Raw genomic sequence first — 17,490 nt, forward strand, 5'->3', positions numbered from 1 at the left:
TTAATAATTATTAACGTCGATTATTTTTACGCGGGTGGGAACGAGGGACGAGGATGGTCGGGTCGGCGCCGCAATGCACGACGGGACGAGGTGGCAGTCAGAAGAAATCAAGATGGTCGACGACGTTTGACGATTCGGTCGTGTCGGTGGAGAAGGGGACGGGTTCGATTACCATTACGAAATTAGGAGGTTAGGGCTGTAAGAAGAACCTGTTATGAATTAAAAATTCGCTTAAAGGTTACAGAGATAAGCGTAATCGGCGATAAATCGTCAGCCGATTGGTTATTTCATACCCCCCCTTTGAGAAACTGATCGTTTGTAAGTTCCTAAAAGAGTTGATCGGCGAGGGAAGAATCGAATGTGTTTGCTGTTGGTGTAAAGCTCAAGCGGAGTGAAGATGTGGAATATGATGTGCGACGTGATGCCGACTATATCCGAGGACAGCATTAGTCAAAGGAGCGGACAATTCTCGGGAGACGAGGCCAATTTCGAGCAGTTGATGGTCAATATGCTGGACGAGAGAGATAAGTTGATGGAGACTCTCAGGGAGACTCAGGAAACTTTATCCGAGACTCAGACTAAGCTCAGCGATGTCGAGAAGGAGAGAGATTCACTCCAGAGACAACTGCAGGCCAATCTCCCACAGGTAAATACGTTCCTTAACTCCTATACGTTCCTTACCTGTAATTTACAAGCCTTTTTTCGGTCTATATGCGCTTTTCTAGCTCCTACCTGGCGTTACGTTGTGTGATTAATCATTAGATATTGTTTAGTGTGTTAAATTTTTATCCTTTAAATTTCGGTATGTATGTTGCTGCGAAGTCGCGGAAACTGGAACCGGGATGACCGACGATGAGAAGAAACTGCACGCCGAATTCCCACCACGTTCGGTCGAAAAAACCGGTGTTTTGGGCCCGCTTTGGGTCTCATACACTGTGTTTGCAGATTAACGTTTGATTTTTAGAATGGTCGGCATTCTATCTTTTACCAATTTTAACGTAGAGAACACTGACAGTTCTAAAAGTCTGATGTCGATTTGTATTATGGTGAGACTGGATGTGGGAAGTTGTAAACGACAGTTAAATATTTCAGGAATTTAATGTGTGGTTTCTTCTCGTTTGTTTGCGTGGCTTGATATTGCTTATCTGACCGTATGTGTATTCGTAATTCCAAACCGGAAATCCGACAGAAAAGAAAAATTTAATACGTAAACAAATGTTTTTGATTCATTTAACAGTTGTCTTTGGGTTTTAGAGTGGAGCGTTGAACTTAGAATATGTTTGTGCGTTATATTCTATGTTCGATCTTTTCTTCGACCCGAAGACGACCGTTTTATATGGTTGAAAATGTTTGTTTATATAGTAAATTTTCCTCTTTTGCTGGATTTTTAGGTTTTTGTAGTGTTAGATGTAGTATTGGCATCCAGTTTCTTCTATATATATCAATATGTATTAGTGCGAAATATTTGTAAAAAAAATTGAAATTTTTGTGGTATAATTGAGCTCGATTGCTTTAAATTTATAATTGTTATGGCATTTAGTGGGGTATTTGCAATACATTCGTGTAAAATTGTGTAATTTATAACAAGCTTAATTACCTTAATTGTAATTAAATTTTGTTTTGTCAATTTTACTTAAATACAGATAAGTTTTCAATGTTACATTACTGTAATATGAAATAATGTAATATAGATGTGTAATATATTCAAAATTCTGATGGCCCAATAGACTGAACTCTAAAGAATTGCTTGCGCATTATCTCTAAGATGCTTTAGCTCTCCCTGTTTTATCATTCAACTACTGATTATTTGAATTCTTCTATGGATTTTGCCTTAGTTTTGACCAAATGGGGGTTAAAATGACCACCTTTCATAAAAAATGGACTGTTCGAAGACGATGAATTTAATTTTTCTAAATTAGTGAAATCAACAAAAGTGACTATTCAAAATAAGTGAAATTTATTTTACTATATTAAATATTTGTTATAGTCATCATTGAGGAAATATTATGTAATCATATACTGCAGTAAAATTATTAAAATAAACAATTTTCTCTCTAGTAACAGTCATTTTTTTATATTTTTCCCAATATTTACGTAAACTGTAACAAAATCTATTCGTTTAAATAAATATTTTCCTAGCCGAGATATGTTAACTTTCTAGCACGTTTTTCGCGTGAAATTATACAAATTTCATTAAATAATTTTTCTTCATGTCAGTAATTACATTGGATGATCATAAGTAGAATATTTACATTAATTTTTAATTATACATATATTTAAAATGTAATAACCTGGGTCCTAGCTCTGTAAATGCAGTCTGACTCGTATCGTCTCATAATTTTAGCTCTTTATGAAAGAATTGTCAATAGTTTAAAGATAAATGTGAAATTCCTTTCTTCCTGATTGTCTGGTGAGATAAGAATAGAAAAATAAAAATTTCATTGACATGTCTAACATAAAATACAATCTTTTGTGTAATTTTATAATTTGCAGTTTATTTATTTAAATATAGATATATATTTTTGATGTAGATATAAGATATTTTGAAAGTAAAGCTTAGTAGAATTACAATGTACACATGTGTGTAAAAATAACAGTTTAAAATTGCAAGTTGAATAATTAACTTAAATGCAATGAAATGCAATTTTATAATAAAATATTTGAGATTTGAATTCAGATTTGACAAATTTTCAACGTACTGCATGAGTTGTTATTAAGTGGAGTAAAATTTGATCTTTGTTAGATTAATGAACTTTGGTTTTTTGGGAAAGGATCCAAAAATTCAGTTTTATTCTATTTTTTTCATTTCCTTTTAATTTTTTGAAAGAGAAACTGCGAGCGGATGGATGTTGAAATAAAAGTTTTTTGCTTAATATAATTTATTTGTTTATACTTAATTCTTGTTTTTGTGTAGACAGATCCAAAAATGATACCAAAAACTTATCAAAGGTTTTAAACATTTTATTTACTAATGTAATAATGTAAATAAATAAAATAGTTTTAGTATCAGATAAATATCAAGAAAAGTTTTAATTTATTTAATTTTTGTATGGAATTATTATAGTAACTCTTACTGTAAGATCTTAATTCTTCTGAGATGTTGGAAATTTGGTTACATAACTTCCAATTGACAGTGTTGCAAATGTATCTAACAAAAGAATTAAATTTCCCAGAATTCAAACAATGTTATTACTCAGCTTTGTTAAGTGATAAAGTAAATGTCTGGTTGGCTAGTCGATAGATTTTCCTGTTTCTGTTTTTACTATAAAATAGTAATATATATCTCTTCAAATGTAGTTCATACATAGAAGGTCCTTTTCTCAACTAGTGATTATAGCCAGTTGAGAATGATTAATGCAAGCCACCCCATAAACAAAACCATGTTATTGTGACATGAGTTGATCCTTCTCAACTGGTTATAATCACTAGTTAAGAAAAGGATCTTTGCTGTATGAACAACTTCATTTTTTGTTTCGATTAAAAGGTATGTTTAAAATGTTCACACAATTTTATGTAGCATGATGTATAGACAAGGGCATCTACAGAGGGCAAACGGGATTGAGTAAAAAATTCCACAAGTAATAATAGTATAAGTGATTGAGATAAGTAATCTTATGCCTTCAACTGTGGGATATTTGGCATCTGCCTTTTTGTATTCTAATCTACTTGTGAAAACACCCAAAAAATTAAATAATTAAATAAAAATTTATTGGTGTAATTCTCTCCAAGCCTTCTGCCTCCTGGAAAATTTTCTTCAGACCTAGCATGCTGTGTGAAGCTTTTGTGTGTGTGATTGTAACTCATTCTTAGATAGATATTGTATCAAAATATATTCTGTAATTGCTATTATCATCCAACTTGTTTCTAAAAACTACTTTTACTGACTCTGTTTAGTCATTAAGCCATTCATGATATTACTAGATCATGTTGTTGAGTATCAAGATATTGGTATAATAATAATTAAGAAATAAACTATAAATTTAATCATGCATTAAAAAGTATTTTTGTTTATTAAATATGTTAAAAAATTAAATTTTGATCAAGGATTATTCTATAAAAAAAATATATTGTATAAATTGATTTATTAGTGAAACATTTAAATTCTACAACATATATGCAAGCCATGACTGTAAATTGGATCTATATTATAAAATGAAAATGGTGATAAATAAGCAGATTTTTTAGCGAGGGCTAAATTTAATTGCACCTGTTCATATCCAGTTGCATGGTACGTAATGTGATGATTGCGGACAGCTACGACAAGTGTTTGTGAAAACTTTGACAAAGTTGCTGTATAATATAACAAGCAAAATTATGTTATAACCACAATTGATTGTTGAACAATTAATTTATGGTTTCAAATTTGAACAAGCAAGTTTTAAAAGATGTTTACTATGGAATTTTAAGTAATGACACCTTAATTAAGTTTTCTCTATGATATCTTTTACTCCTGTCTTATGTACGGACATGGGCATGACATGTTGGAAAATTGGAGAATAATAGAATGCCAAGAGAATGGAAGAGGAGCAGGAAGATCAGGAAGATGGCAGGATAACTTAGAAACTTGAAAAATAATAGATTAAATTAAGAAAAGAAAGTATTGTTATGGATTATAAGTTGAATTAATTTCCAGTGTAATTTACTTTATCGTACTTAAAAATTTTCAATAGAATTAAGAATGATTATTTAAAATAACTAAAAATTGAAATTAACGTAGAATATTAGTCTGATTTTTATGCGCTGAGGTTGTAACAATAAAAGAGTGTGAAAATGGACACATATTTAAGTAATTTTTTCAGTCTAATGAGATGCTAAATGCAAGTTTGAAGTTGTATATTGTAGATAATAATTAGAATGACTTATTGTAAAATTTTTATTTACACAAAAATAATCTTATCACTTTAACATTTTCCAATTACTATAATCTAGCAAATAAAATTAAATTTTCGATTTTTGTTTATTCAGAAGTGTGGCTAACCGAATTTACAGCATGTATTATAATCTCGAGTATATTTCTTTGTGATCTCTAAGAAAATATAACTCGATGATGATCAGCTTGTTAAATTGATAAAATTCAATGCATTGTTTCAAATTGATCGATAAACTTTATATTTTCATATAGGATAAATATCTTTAATTTTAATTTTGAGTGAAAAAATTGTCAAAAACTTTGCAGTTTTAAAAATTTTCTATTATTTCACATGCTCTTAGTAATATTTTAGTCATTTTTCTAATAAAAACCAAATAAAACGTGCTCAGATTTATCTAAAATATGATTTTTCACAAAAGCTTCAAGGCTGTTAAAACTCTGTTTTGGTCGGCATTGCTAATTAACTCGAAATATTGCAGATTGTGATTGTGCAGAAGTTTGTAGAGTAGGAGGAAGATTTAAATATTTATTTCTCAAATATTTTAATTTTCCTGCACAAGAATTAAGATAAGAGCAAAGTTCATTGAACTTTTTTTTATTTTTGGACATTTGAACTTTCTTCTGTCATTTTTTAATCAAATTTTTCCTTATTTAAGTTTCTTAAGTTGACTTTATAATAATACATACAAAAACAGTTTTATTCTTAGGATGATAACGTATATTTTTTAAGTTTTCTTTTTTTTTATAGAGTATTTTATCAATTATTTTCCTTAAATTCAGACTTGTTTATATTTACTTCTACAATGTTATAAAATATCAGAGCCATGTTTAATATTGGTGCAAACTAAGAATGCTTGGTGGTGATAGTGAAGATATTTTTAACATTCAAAATATATTATGACTTTACTATATCTAAAAACAATTAAAGAATGGGTCAGTGACCTTAACTGTGGTCTTAATTTTATTGTAAGATTGAATTGTAGGAGTAATGAATAATTTATTAATTTTATTAGAATTATTCAAAATGATGATAAATAAATGGGCAAAATCGTACGGTTTATTTGCCATTGAAAAGTGATAGTTTCAGAAAATTCTAAGTAATTCATCATAATTGTGGGCCATGGATGCCAAGTAATCTTGGTCGGCATCTTGAGTGACCAAATGATTATATCCAAATAAGTCGATTATTTAGTCTGGAAGCAAATATTGGATGGAAATCTGGGTATCATAACCGGTAGTGTGCCTACACGTTAAGCAGGAGTTGTGGGTTCGAGTCCCATTCCGGATTGATCTTTTCTTCCAGCATATTTAAAATTTATTTATAATTATTATATTTAATAGGAGATGGCAGCTTGGTGACTTACCTTCCACCAAACTGCATAGTAATTGTCTAGCCTTAATAACTCGAACAAGGAATGTGACCTTTCATTTGATATTTGAATTTGTTTTAAGTAATTTAAAATGTTTTTGGATTTTAAAATAGTGTAATTGTGTATTTGTAACTTTATTTAATAAAACTGCCCCTTGCATATACAATATTTAAGATTTCATTCCTACATGATGAATAGAAACTTTAGGGTCAGATATATATTGTAAAATGAACTGGTTTCGTCAGCTTATTCCAATGTAAGTTTATAGGATTTTGTCTTTATAAAACACTTAGATGAAATGTTTATAGATCACAAAATGCATGATATTTATTAAAATCTAAAATACACTTTTTTTAAGCCAAATTTTCTCCAAAATTATGGTCTGTAATTGAATTGATGGTGCATACATAAAAAAATTTTATTTATTGTTTTTGTATGCTCCACTGTATTAATCTTGCATCGCATTTTGGTACACAATTTTTTTTGGTTTCAGATCAAATTGAGATATTTCAGGTTCTATAAGCAAAATAATATCCTATTTAAAACTCAGTGGTATTTCTTATGCTTTTTAACATGTAAACCATTTTTAAATTTGAAAATAATTAAAATGATGTTTGGATTTGTAAAATTCTCTTCACTAAGCAATTAAACATTCACAGAGAATTGGAAAGGTGTAGGAGACATTGTGCTTTGTAGGGTGACATGATAGAGATGTCATAGTTGTCTTTGGTAGTGCTAAAGTAATATTAATGATGAGGAGAGATGAGAATATTTGATAATGGAGTTTATTATAAAGATAAAAGATAGTTAAAAATTTTATGAAGAAAACCCAGAAGAGGCTGGCAGTAAACATATGTTTTAAATGAGTTTTAAAATTGTGTAGAAAGCATCATTGACAATTAAGTGTGTGGCTACATTCTAATTTCATTTTTAAAAGAATGTTGCAACATTCATTTGAAATTCAGAATGTATTTGGTCTGTAGTGATGAATGAGAAGTATCTGAAGGCGCTTGGTTGAAAAAAATTGATCATACTCTATGATAAGCAGGAAGCTAATGCCAGTCCTAAAATGTATACTGTAAACTGTCTGGCAGTACAATTATAACATTCACAAGAGAGATGAGATCAGTGTTGTCGAATCTTTAACAAGCTTTTCTCCTATGCGACTATATTTTCCCAGCAGATTACATCGGTGACCAAGATTTTCTGTTCTATTGGAGAACCTTGAGTGATCACAGACGTACATGCAATCGGACTTTATCAGAATGGGCATTTTGCGGTGCATGACCATATAAAAATCAAAATACTGGTGTACTCAATGTAATGGACTAATAGGAAAAAGCACATGTCTGGTTATGCCAATTGTCTAGTAAATCTGAAGATATCACAATAAGCTACAAAATGAACTTTACTCGTGATGCAATAAGGGATGTAAACAGCCTATATTTTGGAAAATACGGGAGAAACAAATACCATATTTATGGGAGAAGGAATGTAAATGAAAAATGTTGACACAATGCCTAGCAAATGTTGAGTGCATTGAAAGTTAAAAATAAGCTAACAAAAACTACAGTTTGATATTCTCAAATACAGTATTTTCTCTCTGACAGATGCCTCAGATCAATTAGATTTAGCCAATTATTTCCAAAATCCATTACATTGAGATTCATGATATTTAACAGTCAACAGTCAATTTATGTAATTTTTGATTCAGAATAATTAGAATGAGACAAGATGTCCTTGTTAGAGAAGTGTAAATAAATTCTATGTCGAGTTTGCTATGATGTTATAAAAATCTAATTACTTACATCTATAGTTCATTTTGCCGACTCCGACCCTAGGAATTTTAGAAAGTCTGACTTTGGTTCCATTTCCAATGTCTAAATAATAATTTAAAATATACTTTGATTATATTAACTTGGAATGAAGTTTTATCACTACTAAATGAATCATCAGGCATTTCTATTGAAACCACTGAAAGTACCTAACTTTTTTTCAATGTTTTTCATTATCATCACTATCATCATTAACCATACATTGACACACAATATTTTTCATCTGACATGTCTTACATATGAATGTGGTGCATATTACACATTTTAACAATTACATGTTATAGTATATTTAACAAATATTGGCCAAGTTACCATGATGTGCAGTAGCAGGGACAAACTATATTAGTATAGTGTTTTTCCTAGAACTATTTTTTGCCAGACAGTCAATAGAAATTGCTGGGAATAAAATTGTTCTTGTATAAATAACATTATATAAAGGGGGTACTACTAGCAGTTTTTAATTTATAATTATCATTATTTTACATAGAATTATTTATTTTTAAGAATTTAAAATGTTTATATAAATAGTAGGTGCCAAATGGAAGAAAAAATACTTATTTTGAAGAATATTAATGCATTACCACACAGACACAGAAGAGTATTGAATAAGAATTTAAATTTTATGATTATGTAAAACAAACTTCTCTTCGTTAAATTACAACATAAAAATTTTATGGCTGCTGTTGACATGCAAAGATTCATTTTTAAAAATTTTAAATTTATTTTTTAGTGTTTTCGGTTTTTTTATCAAATACTTTTAGTTAATTTATTTTAGTGAGTCAGACAAAGAACAGGAAAATGAGCAAATTAACTCTTTTTAATTGTTCTCTTAATATAAATTGGAAAGATAAAAGTGGATAGTATTCTGTATATGTATAATTCTTACATGTGATTACATGATTACACATTAATAACAATAATGTACTGTAGATAAATTTTTTCTTGATATGGAGCTTAAATTTTTATCATTTGCAATCCCCCTTTTACTCAATCCTGGTGTGTGTATATATATATATATATATATATATATAATACGTTTTACAAATAAAATCACTATAAAAAAATCATAAAGCAGTTCTTTTATATTCATATTATTTTGCTATTTATTAAATATGAAAGAAAATTTGTATACTAATCAGATGGATGCACTTGTTTATTTTCACATAAAAGAATTAAATCTTGGCCAATTATTTGATACTGTGGGTGCATGGCATCCTTGATGTTTGATTCTATAATCGTTGATGCCAAAATGTTGCTTTGCATAAGTATATAGTACAATATTTTAGTTATGAAATTTTTTGCAGTCCCTACATTCGATTACATTACTCTATGAGGTTGAGACCCTCAGTTTAAGAACAACTACTGTATTATATGTAATGATCATATAAATATTTATATTTCTTTACTAAAATTAGCAATACTACAGTTTGCTTTTCAATAATATATTGCCTTTAAGTAGAGAAAATAAGAAAAGATTTTCTCCATATTATTACTACTAGCTAATCTGTTTATATGAATTTATTTGTGTGAAGAACATGTGATCTTCGATATTTCATATATGCACTTGGTTTTGATTATGTATTAGTTTTATAGTATTTAGTAATAGTTTGGGAGACAGAATGGTGGTAGAATGTTAAAACTCAAGCTTAGTGGTTGTCTAGGCACAAATTGAGGCGTTCAGTAGTTTAGCAATAAAGAACCGAATCAGCTAGGCTCAAATATTTTCAGCAACAGGTTTCTGCCTGTTGTGATTCCAGCTGCTTTAAAGTCCACTTGGTCTTCTTGTTAATAGGTACTGTACTTGGAGGATGTTTCTGCAGATAAAGTTCAAAGTTGTTACTTGATGAAAAATGTGAGCAATTAAAAAGACAGTAGTGCTTAAGGATGATGATATTTGATGAGATTTTGTACTGTTTAAATGCCTGTAATTGCTCAAAATTGTAAAAAATGCTTAGCGAGCCTTCAAGGAAGTATTATTAATAAATTTTGATGCAGAATTTATAGAACATCTTTTACCTAATTATATTCCTAATTGCAGAGCAATTAAGAAGCACAACGAGCATCAAAATAAATTATCATACAATTAAATGCTAAGAAATGCAACCGAATAGCATCAGTCTCTGCTAACATTGGGCATCTGCATCTCTATTTTTGACTAATTCTATAATATTGGGATATATATAAAATGAAAAGTAATATCTAATTGAAGTTTATTGCCTTAACAAGATTAGTTTTTAATATTACATTCATTTAATATGGCTTTAAACTAATTATAAAATTTATCTAAATAATTTAATTTGTACAATTACAAATCATTTTAGCTAAAAAATTCAGAAAAACAATTAAAATTCCAATTTTTCAACATCGAAATAAAATTTTATATTTTTGGAATTTCCAAGTTTAATTTAATAATAAAATATTTTGATGTATTCTGTGACATAAGCATTTTTTTTTTTTTGCTGGTCATGTACATTGCATAATAAAGTAAGTTATGCTATGAAAATTCTTTAGAATTTATCACAGTATAATAATAAAAATTATAAGCATTTTGTTTTTTTTTACAATAAAATTATAAAAATTTTGAAGCAAAAGTTAATTTTTAGAAAACAAATGCGCAATTAAATAGGTTAGTTAATTTCTGATATTGCTTGCTGTATTTATTTCCGAAGAGATTACAGAGCATTTTTAAAATTGTTCTTGACTTTCAATAATTAAAAATTTTAAGTTTTTAAGTAGATATAAAGTATAAGCAAGCATTTAGAACATTGAAGAAGCTTGTTAAGTGAATGCGAATGATCTATCAAAACTTCAATTTTAATTTAGTACATGTCGACTAGTTTGTCTCCATTCTTGGTTCCAAAAAGCAAACTATTAATCCAGCAGCCAAGGTCATGTAACAGCATTTTGATAGTACATCCTGGACTACTAATTATATTCTTTTCACATCTCTAAAACACTACGGACTACTATAAACTTAAGTGCATTAAATGTGCACTGATGTTTACATTTGTCGTGTCTGATACTTGCACCTTTAGAAGCCATTGCAAGAGTTAAATGTAAATAAAATGAGTTAAAAATTGAACAGACTACAGGAATTACTAACATTTGCTATATAAACAAGCCTAGTGTAATGCCATCAGTGTCATTTGGCATAGGTCTGGTAGTTAGAGAATTTTAAGTTCATCTCTGGATTAAAAGAAGTAATGGACTATAGGATGCCAGAAAATTTATGAATCTGTATTAAAATTGTTGGATTCAAAACGATAAATAATAATTGATCACATTACAATATACTTGTAATCATCTAGCCTGATCAGCATGTCATAAAGTCGTTTTATATAAACAAAAATTACAAAATAACTATATATTTTAAAATTATTTTGTACTTTTTATTATAGTACTGTATTATTAAATAAAAATACTATGTAAGATTTCAATCACCAATGTTCTTGTGAAACGTGCAGTTAGTATGTTGATAATGTGTCATGGCACATTATTGCAGCCTTACTGGCTTACGTTTGTGGAAAATTTTGTTTTAAAAGCATTATCACATGCACTGGAAAAATTACCAGTAGTGGACATTCTGAATTATAAAGAACTTGGTGCAATTTTTTATGCAATTCATCTATTAGCCTTAAGGCAGCAACAGTAATGTACAGTTCTGATAAAAATGGAATGTTCATGCTTCATAGCAGACATAACAAACATAACCAAACTGAATGTTTAAAGTAGCTGATGATGCGTGAAGGTAAAAGATCAATGGGATATCTACACCAGATATCCAATGTCGAATGTGTTGAAATTAGGCTATGAATTTATGTATCGTGCCTTAAAAAGAAATAGGTATTTTAAAAAGAAAAGTATTTATGGAACATTAGAAAAAAGTGAGGTGCAATTAATGAATTTGGGACAAAAATCAAAATGTATTAAATTATAATGAAATTACATGAAACCTTGCTTAACGAGCATAATTTGTTCCAGAATCATACTTTTAATGCAAAACACTCATTAAGTGAAACAATATTTTCCATAGAAATTAATGTAAAATATGATAATGTGTTCCACGCTGAAGAAATACTCAAATATTTATGTATAATGTTTATTCAAAGAAAATGATGCAATATACATTGTTAAGGAGCGTGAATCATTCTCATCTTTTCTTTAGCATGGAATTAATCAACTTGTAATGCGAATTTGATTTGCAGAAAACAAAAAAATCAAAAAAAATATGTCTCAAACAACTAAACAATATGCAAAATTTTTGGGCTATGTAAATGTTATAATTAAATATTAGAAATTAATTAATTTAACTAGATGTAGGCAGTTATGCTTCCATCTTGTATTAAATTTAATAATTATAATTAATTTTTTATTTAGACATTTCTAAAATTTAATTTGGAATTGGTCATTAAATTAATCTCTAGTCAAATCAAATCTCTAGTCAAATTAATTAATTTCTAATATTTAATTATAGCTTTTACATAGCCCAAGAATTTGGCATATTGTTTGGCATGTTTATTATACAATGGGCAATGGTTGTTGATGTTTATACATAATATGTGTGAACACAAGTTTGGAAAAATATCTGATCACAACCGAGAGTAAGATATTAGCGGAATGAGTGCTAAACACAGACTGATGGAGCAGTCGCACAATCAGGACTTTCCCTCTCCTCGTCACTAGTTATGCAAAACATTGCTCATTAAGCAAGTCACTTTTGTTACAATTTGTTTTGCTCGTTAAGCGAGGTTCCACTGTATTTAATATTTTTTTAAACTAATCATCATGAGCTTTGATAAACTTTCTCTAACAATTTCTCTAATTTAGAAAACATTTGCAGTAAAATTTTGCAGTTGTTTTTGGCAATTGCAAAATTTTCTTTTGTTCGTATTTCTTCAGATCTGCTGAGTTAAACCATTTTTCTCTTAAGGTTGCAACTGTTTCCTCGAGCATTCATTTTCTCCAGTGTAATTCCTAATAATGTTTTCTTTGCTTAAAGTTGAAAAAGATTGCAAGGAATATGAATTCTAGAAAATTTTCAATGAAAATGGTGACTTCCGAGATGCATATGAATAAAAGGAATCTTTCTATTTAATATTTTTAAAATGTGTGTTTATTTAGGTTTATTATGAGTTTTCATTTATGCAAATGATTTTCATTCTGGGAGTAAACATTACTGTTTGCATACAATTTCTGTTGTGTTTGTGTTTCCACAGATTAGACATTTTTTTCACTCTGGCAGTATTCCACATAAGAATGGGAGATTTTTTTTCTTTATTTGTAACAACATAGTCTTAAATTTAAAATTCAGAAGTTGCTACCCGACCAGTTATGCCGACAGTCAAGTAGTGCTTTCGCTTCTGATATTACATTTATAGCGTTATTTTTTACTTTGCATATCCAGTTTTGTTTTTGTTCTCTCTTAGCAGTCGGCTTTACTTTCTGATCACACGCGAATGGCATATGGCATTAGCTTTTGTCACATGTTTACTTAAAATATGAATTCTTAAATTTGGAAGTTAATTCAATATGTACCAGAGTCAACTTAATTACTTTTTTGGCAATGAAGAAGGAGCAGTGTTTTGTGTTGGACCTGAAGAAAACTAATCAATGTACTCAAAAACATTAGTCAGATAACTCCATTGCTCAAAGAGTCTTTAGGTTGATCCTGATATGGTATAAAATGTTTAGTTGTTATAATCTAGTTTATCCATCTAGATCAGTGATTCTCAAACTTACTCTCCACTTGGTTCCATAAAGTTATACCCAATGTCCCCAATCCATTTTCCCTTGTGTGAGAAAGGCTTGGAAATATTCTTAGGAGAACTTTTCTATAAGCCTTACACTTTGTTCCAGATGTTAAGAACATTGTCCTTACTGTACATTGTTCTTAACATCAGGAAACCATTAAACTCAATGTTTCTTCTGGTCCATTTTAAGGAAGGAAAAGGTTGTCAGTGATCTGAATTTTTACCTCTGATTACCATTCAATACTCTGCCTCCAGTGCCCCCTGCCATCCACGTGTTTATTTTCCCCCCCTTAGATATACTCATCACCCACGAAGTGGTTGGGAACCACTGATCTAGATCACTGAAGCAATTGGTTAAATCAATCAGCATACTATGTAAGTAGAAATAAAATTTTATTCATTACAATGTAATATATAAAAAAATAATAATTAAAAAATCAGAAAAACATCCATGATTATCCAGGAAAGTTTCAAGCATGTAGTTTGAGGTTTGTGCCTATTGGGGTTGTCAGGGTGCCCTTGTTTTGGGGGTTTCACTATACGAGAAGCATGTGTTTATGGATTTATGGCAAAATATAATTTGATAAAAACCTATTATTATAACTTAAACAAAATAAACTACATAAAAACAATCTTAAGACAATCTGTTTTTTTTTTTTTTTAATAACAAAGAATTTTTGGAATTTTATTATTTGTGTAAAGTTTCAATTGTCTAAAATGTTTCTTCTATCTGGTTAGAAAGAAAAGGAGCATGAATGTTTAAAGTATAAACAATTACACATAATTCAGAGAGGAATATGCAGAAGAATATTAGTACTAATAACAAAGAAAAAGGTGTAAAAATTTTTTAAAAAGGTCAATACTTGATCATAAACTTAAATATTATTAATTTGCAATTTAATTAGTTTTGAATTAGAGAATATGGCTAATCCTTACTGTATGTACCAGTTTTTGTCAGGTTAATTAAGTTTAGCAGAATGGATTCTAGACAGTATTCCAGTTGAATGTATGGAATATAGGATGGTATTGTTTATTCCAGTTGAAGTTTGGTAGTTTTGGTCAGTCTTTGTAATGTTCTTCTTGGGAATGCAGTTGATACCAGGTGCTATTGTTTACTCTGACCAGAGCTCAGTAGCTGTGGTAGCTTTATTTGGTCACTTAAAGAGCGACAATTGGTGGCAGGAAGTACTTCTGCCCATAAGATATGCAGTAAGTCTGATTAACCCATACACAAGAAACAGGGTCTGCAAACATGCCATATGGGAATAATAAGCTGAAAATGTTTGTAATTTGAGAATAGTATGTTTGCAAAATAGTGTCTTCAAAAAGAATGCTACCATTTAAAATTATTGTAATTATGTTAATTATTACTCAAAGTATGCAGTGTACACCAATCAATGCGGTAAAGTTTTAAGTTTCATCTGCCCTTTGCATCTGAATATCACTTTGTATAATGCCTCTAGGAAATGCTGGAAACAAAAATGGCAACTTTACATTAGAAAAAGCATTTTGTGTTTTGTAGTTTGCAAAGTTTGAATTGGTCATCATTGTGCAACATGAGTTTTACAGACAATTTTAAAATGATCCTCTGTGTAAAACAAACATTTGTGTTGAACAGTGACAACTGATTCCAACTGTGCAGACTACAGAACACAAAATGTCTTCTTTATTGTGGAGTTGTCATTTTTGTTGATGGCACTACCTAGATACAGTAGACAAAAAGACACTTGAATGCAGATGATAGAGTAACTGTCCAAGTTTTATCTATCTTTGTGTACAATGCATACTTCTTGGGTAATTAACATAATTATAGTAATTTAAAATGATAGAATTTTTTTTGAAAGACTGTATTTTGTTCCAGTTGCACCATTACAAACTCTAGTGCAAACACAAACATTTTCAATTGAAATAAACTCAGAAAAACATGAATTACGTAACTTATTATTTAATTGATAAAATTTGATACACCACATTTTATTTGATTCTTTTCCAGCAGCATTAGCAATTATTACAGTTCATAAAAGGTTGTAAATTGCTCGAATATCTTCTAAATCTACAGAAGATCAAAAATATAAAAATATTCAGTTTTAAGAATGTGCAATTAATTTCAGTTAGAAGTAATTTTGTTGATTTCATTATATTAATGGACTTTGCATTTGAATTCTTTTAATTGAATTGTTTTTTCTTTTTTTTTATAGATTTTACAATTTTTTTAGGAAAATCTTTTTATAATAATTAAAATGAAAAGTTAAGTTAGATTTAAGTGGATCCGTTATTAAAAGAAAAATTTGTACTAAAAACATATTATCTCGTCATTCGAAAAAGTAATTTTGCGTAATGAAATTTGTAATGAAATAAATGTCTTTCTGCTATTTAGAATTAAAAAATAAAAAAACCACTTGCATAAAAATATAATTTTAGTTTTGTTTTTAAACTGTAAATTCTATGAGAGAAAAACTTTTATTTATGGTTGACCCCCCCCCATATAATGCATTATACAGGTCAGTATTCTTAATACATTTCTAACCTTTTAGCTATTTTTCACTGTTAAGCCTCACTCGCAGTTCATACATAATACGTGAAGTTTGTATAATGCAGAATGTGTCTTGTGCATTGTACGAGAGTTTGACGTACTTAATTAAGTGTAGGGTTTCTCAAACAGGATTCCGGAATCCCGGTTGTTTTTTAACCCGGGAAATATCCCGGTAAATTTTTCTTATCCCGGGAAATCCTGCAAATTTTTTAAAAATTCACTTTTTTCTTATTTTATGTTAAGGTTGAGGAAATTTTGCAAATAGAAAGTATCATTAACTCATAAACTGTCAGAATACATTTGTATTTATTAATTTTAAACCTACTTATTAGTTTTTTTAACTTTTCTTCATTATGACAGGTCACAAATGGTCAATAATTAATACGTAGCTTATTTGTGGCAGGACTCTCAAAATTCTTTATTAGTAATATCTGGAATAAGTGTGCTTATGCTGTCTTAATTTTTAACAATGTGTAGTAGCTTTAATAACTGTGTAATGCCAAATTGTGCAAATTGGGCAAGGATACAAACGAGTCAAAGTTTGCAAGTATGAAGTTTTTCTTCATAACCTGATTATTAAAGACAAACAAACTGCTGAATTATTGGGCTATGATCTTTCTATTAATGCAGCCGAGGTAGACAAATCAAGAATACTAGAGAACAAAAGAAGTACTACAATCTCAAAAACGAACTAGAAATCTTTCAGGATACAGATGAAAAACACATAATATTTGTCTTCTCTTAAATGCATTAAACACGATTCCAATCACATCAATTGAATCGGTAAAGGCATTTTCGGTAGCAAGACTTTTCATTACTAAAATAAGAATCAGATTGAGTGATCGGAGTATCGACCATCTTTGCTTTTTAAAATCTTATAAAAATTTACAATATTTTGTATTATATTTTATTTAAAAAATCAAAAATTACCTTCTAAGTTAGAAGTTTGATCTAAGTTCATTTTTTTTTAATTTTCAACTCAATTCAAAGGCATTTTTGTCATTTCTGTATGCAGTTTCTAGCAAACTTTAATAAATTTTTTCTATTTGTGAAAATTTCTACATAATTCAAATGTAATTTTTAATACATATCTTATACAGCATTATTAATATGATTTTGGAGGATGCAGAAC

The 17,490-nt window shown here is 29.2% G+C and overlaps 1 protein-coding gene across 9 annotated transcripts in view; it reads left to right on the forward strand.

Moving 5' to 3' along the window:
- The first annotated feature begins 2 nt into the window (after positions 1–2).
- The window catches only part of Liprin-alpha (PTPRF interacting protein alpha), a 148,908-nt gene continuing 131,420 nt past the window's right edge, over positions 3–17,490 (forward strand). For 3 of the 9 annotated variants that reach the window (XM_067265334.1, XM_067265339.1, XM_067265341.1), the window contains exon 1: positions 18–646. In XM_067265334.1, coding sequence (XP_067121435.1) covers positions 398–646 — 249 coding nt within the window. In that variant the 5' untranslated portion in view covers positions 18–397. Of the gene's footprint in view, positions 647–17,490 lie in introns of all 9 variants that reach the window. The other 6 variants (XM_067265343.1, XM_067265342.1, XM_067265336.1 and 3 more) reach the window with 6 other exon arrangements.

This window comes from Centruroides vittatus, unplaced genomic scaffold, assembly GCF_030686945.1.
Source record: "Centruroides vittatus isolate TY-2023 unplaced genomic scaffold, ASM3068694v2 contig_221, whole genome shotgun sequence".
NCBI classification, from domain to species: domain Eukaryota; kingdom Metazoa; phylum Arthropoda; class Arachnida; order Scorpiones; family Buthidae; genus Centruroides; species Centruroides vittatus.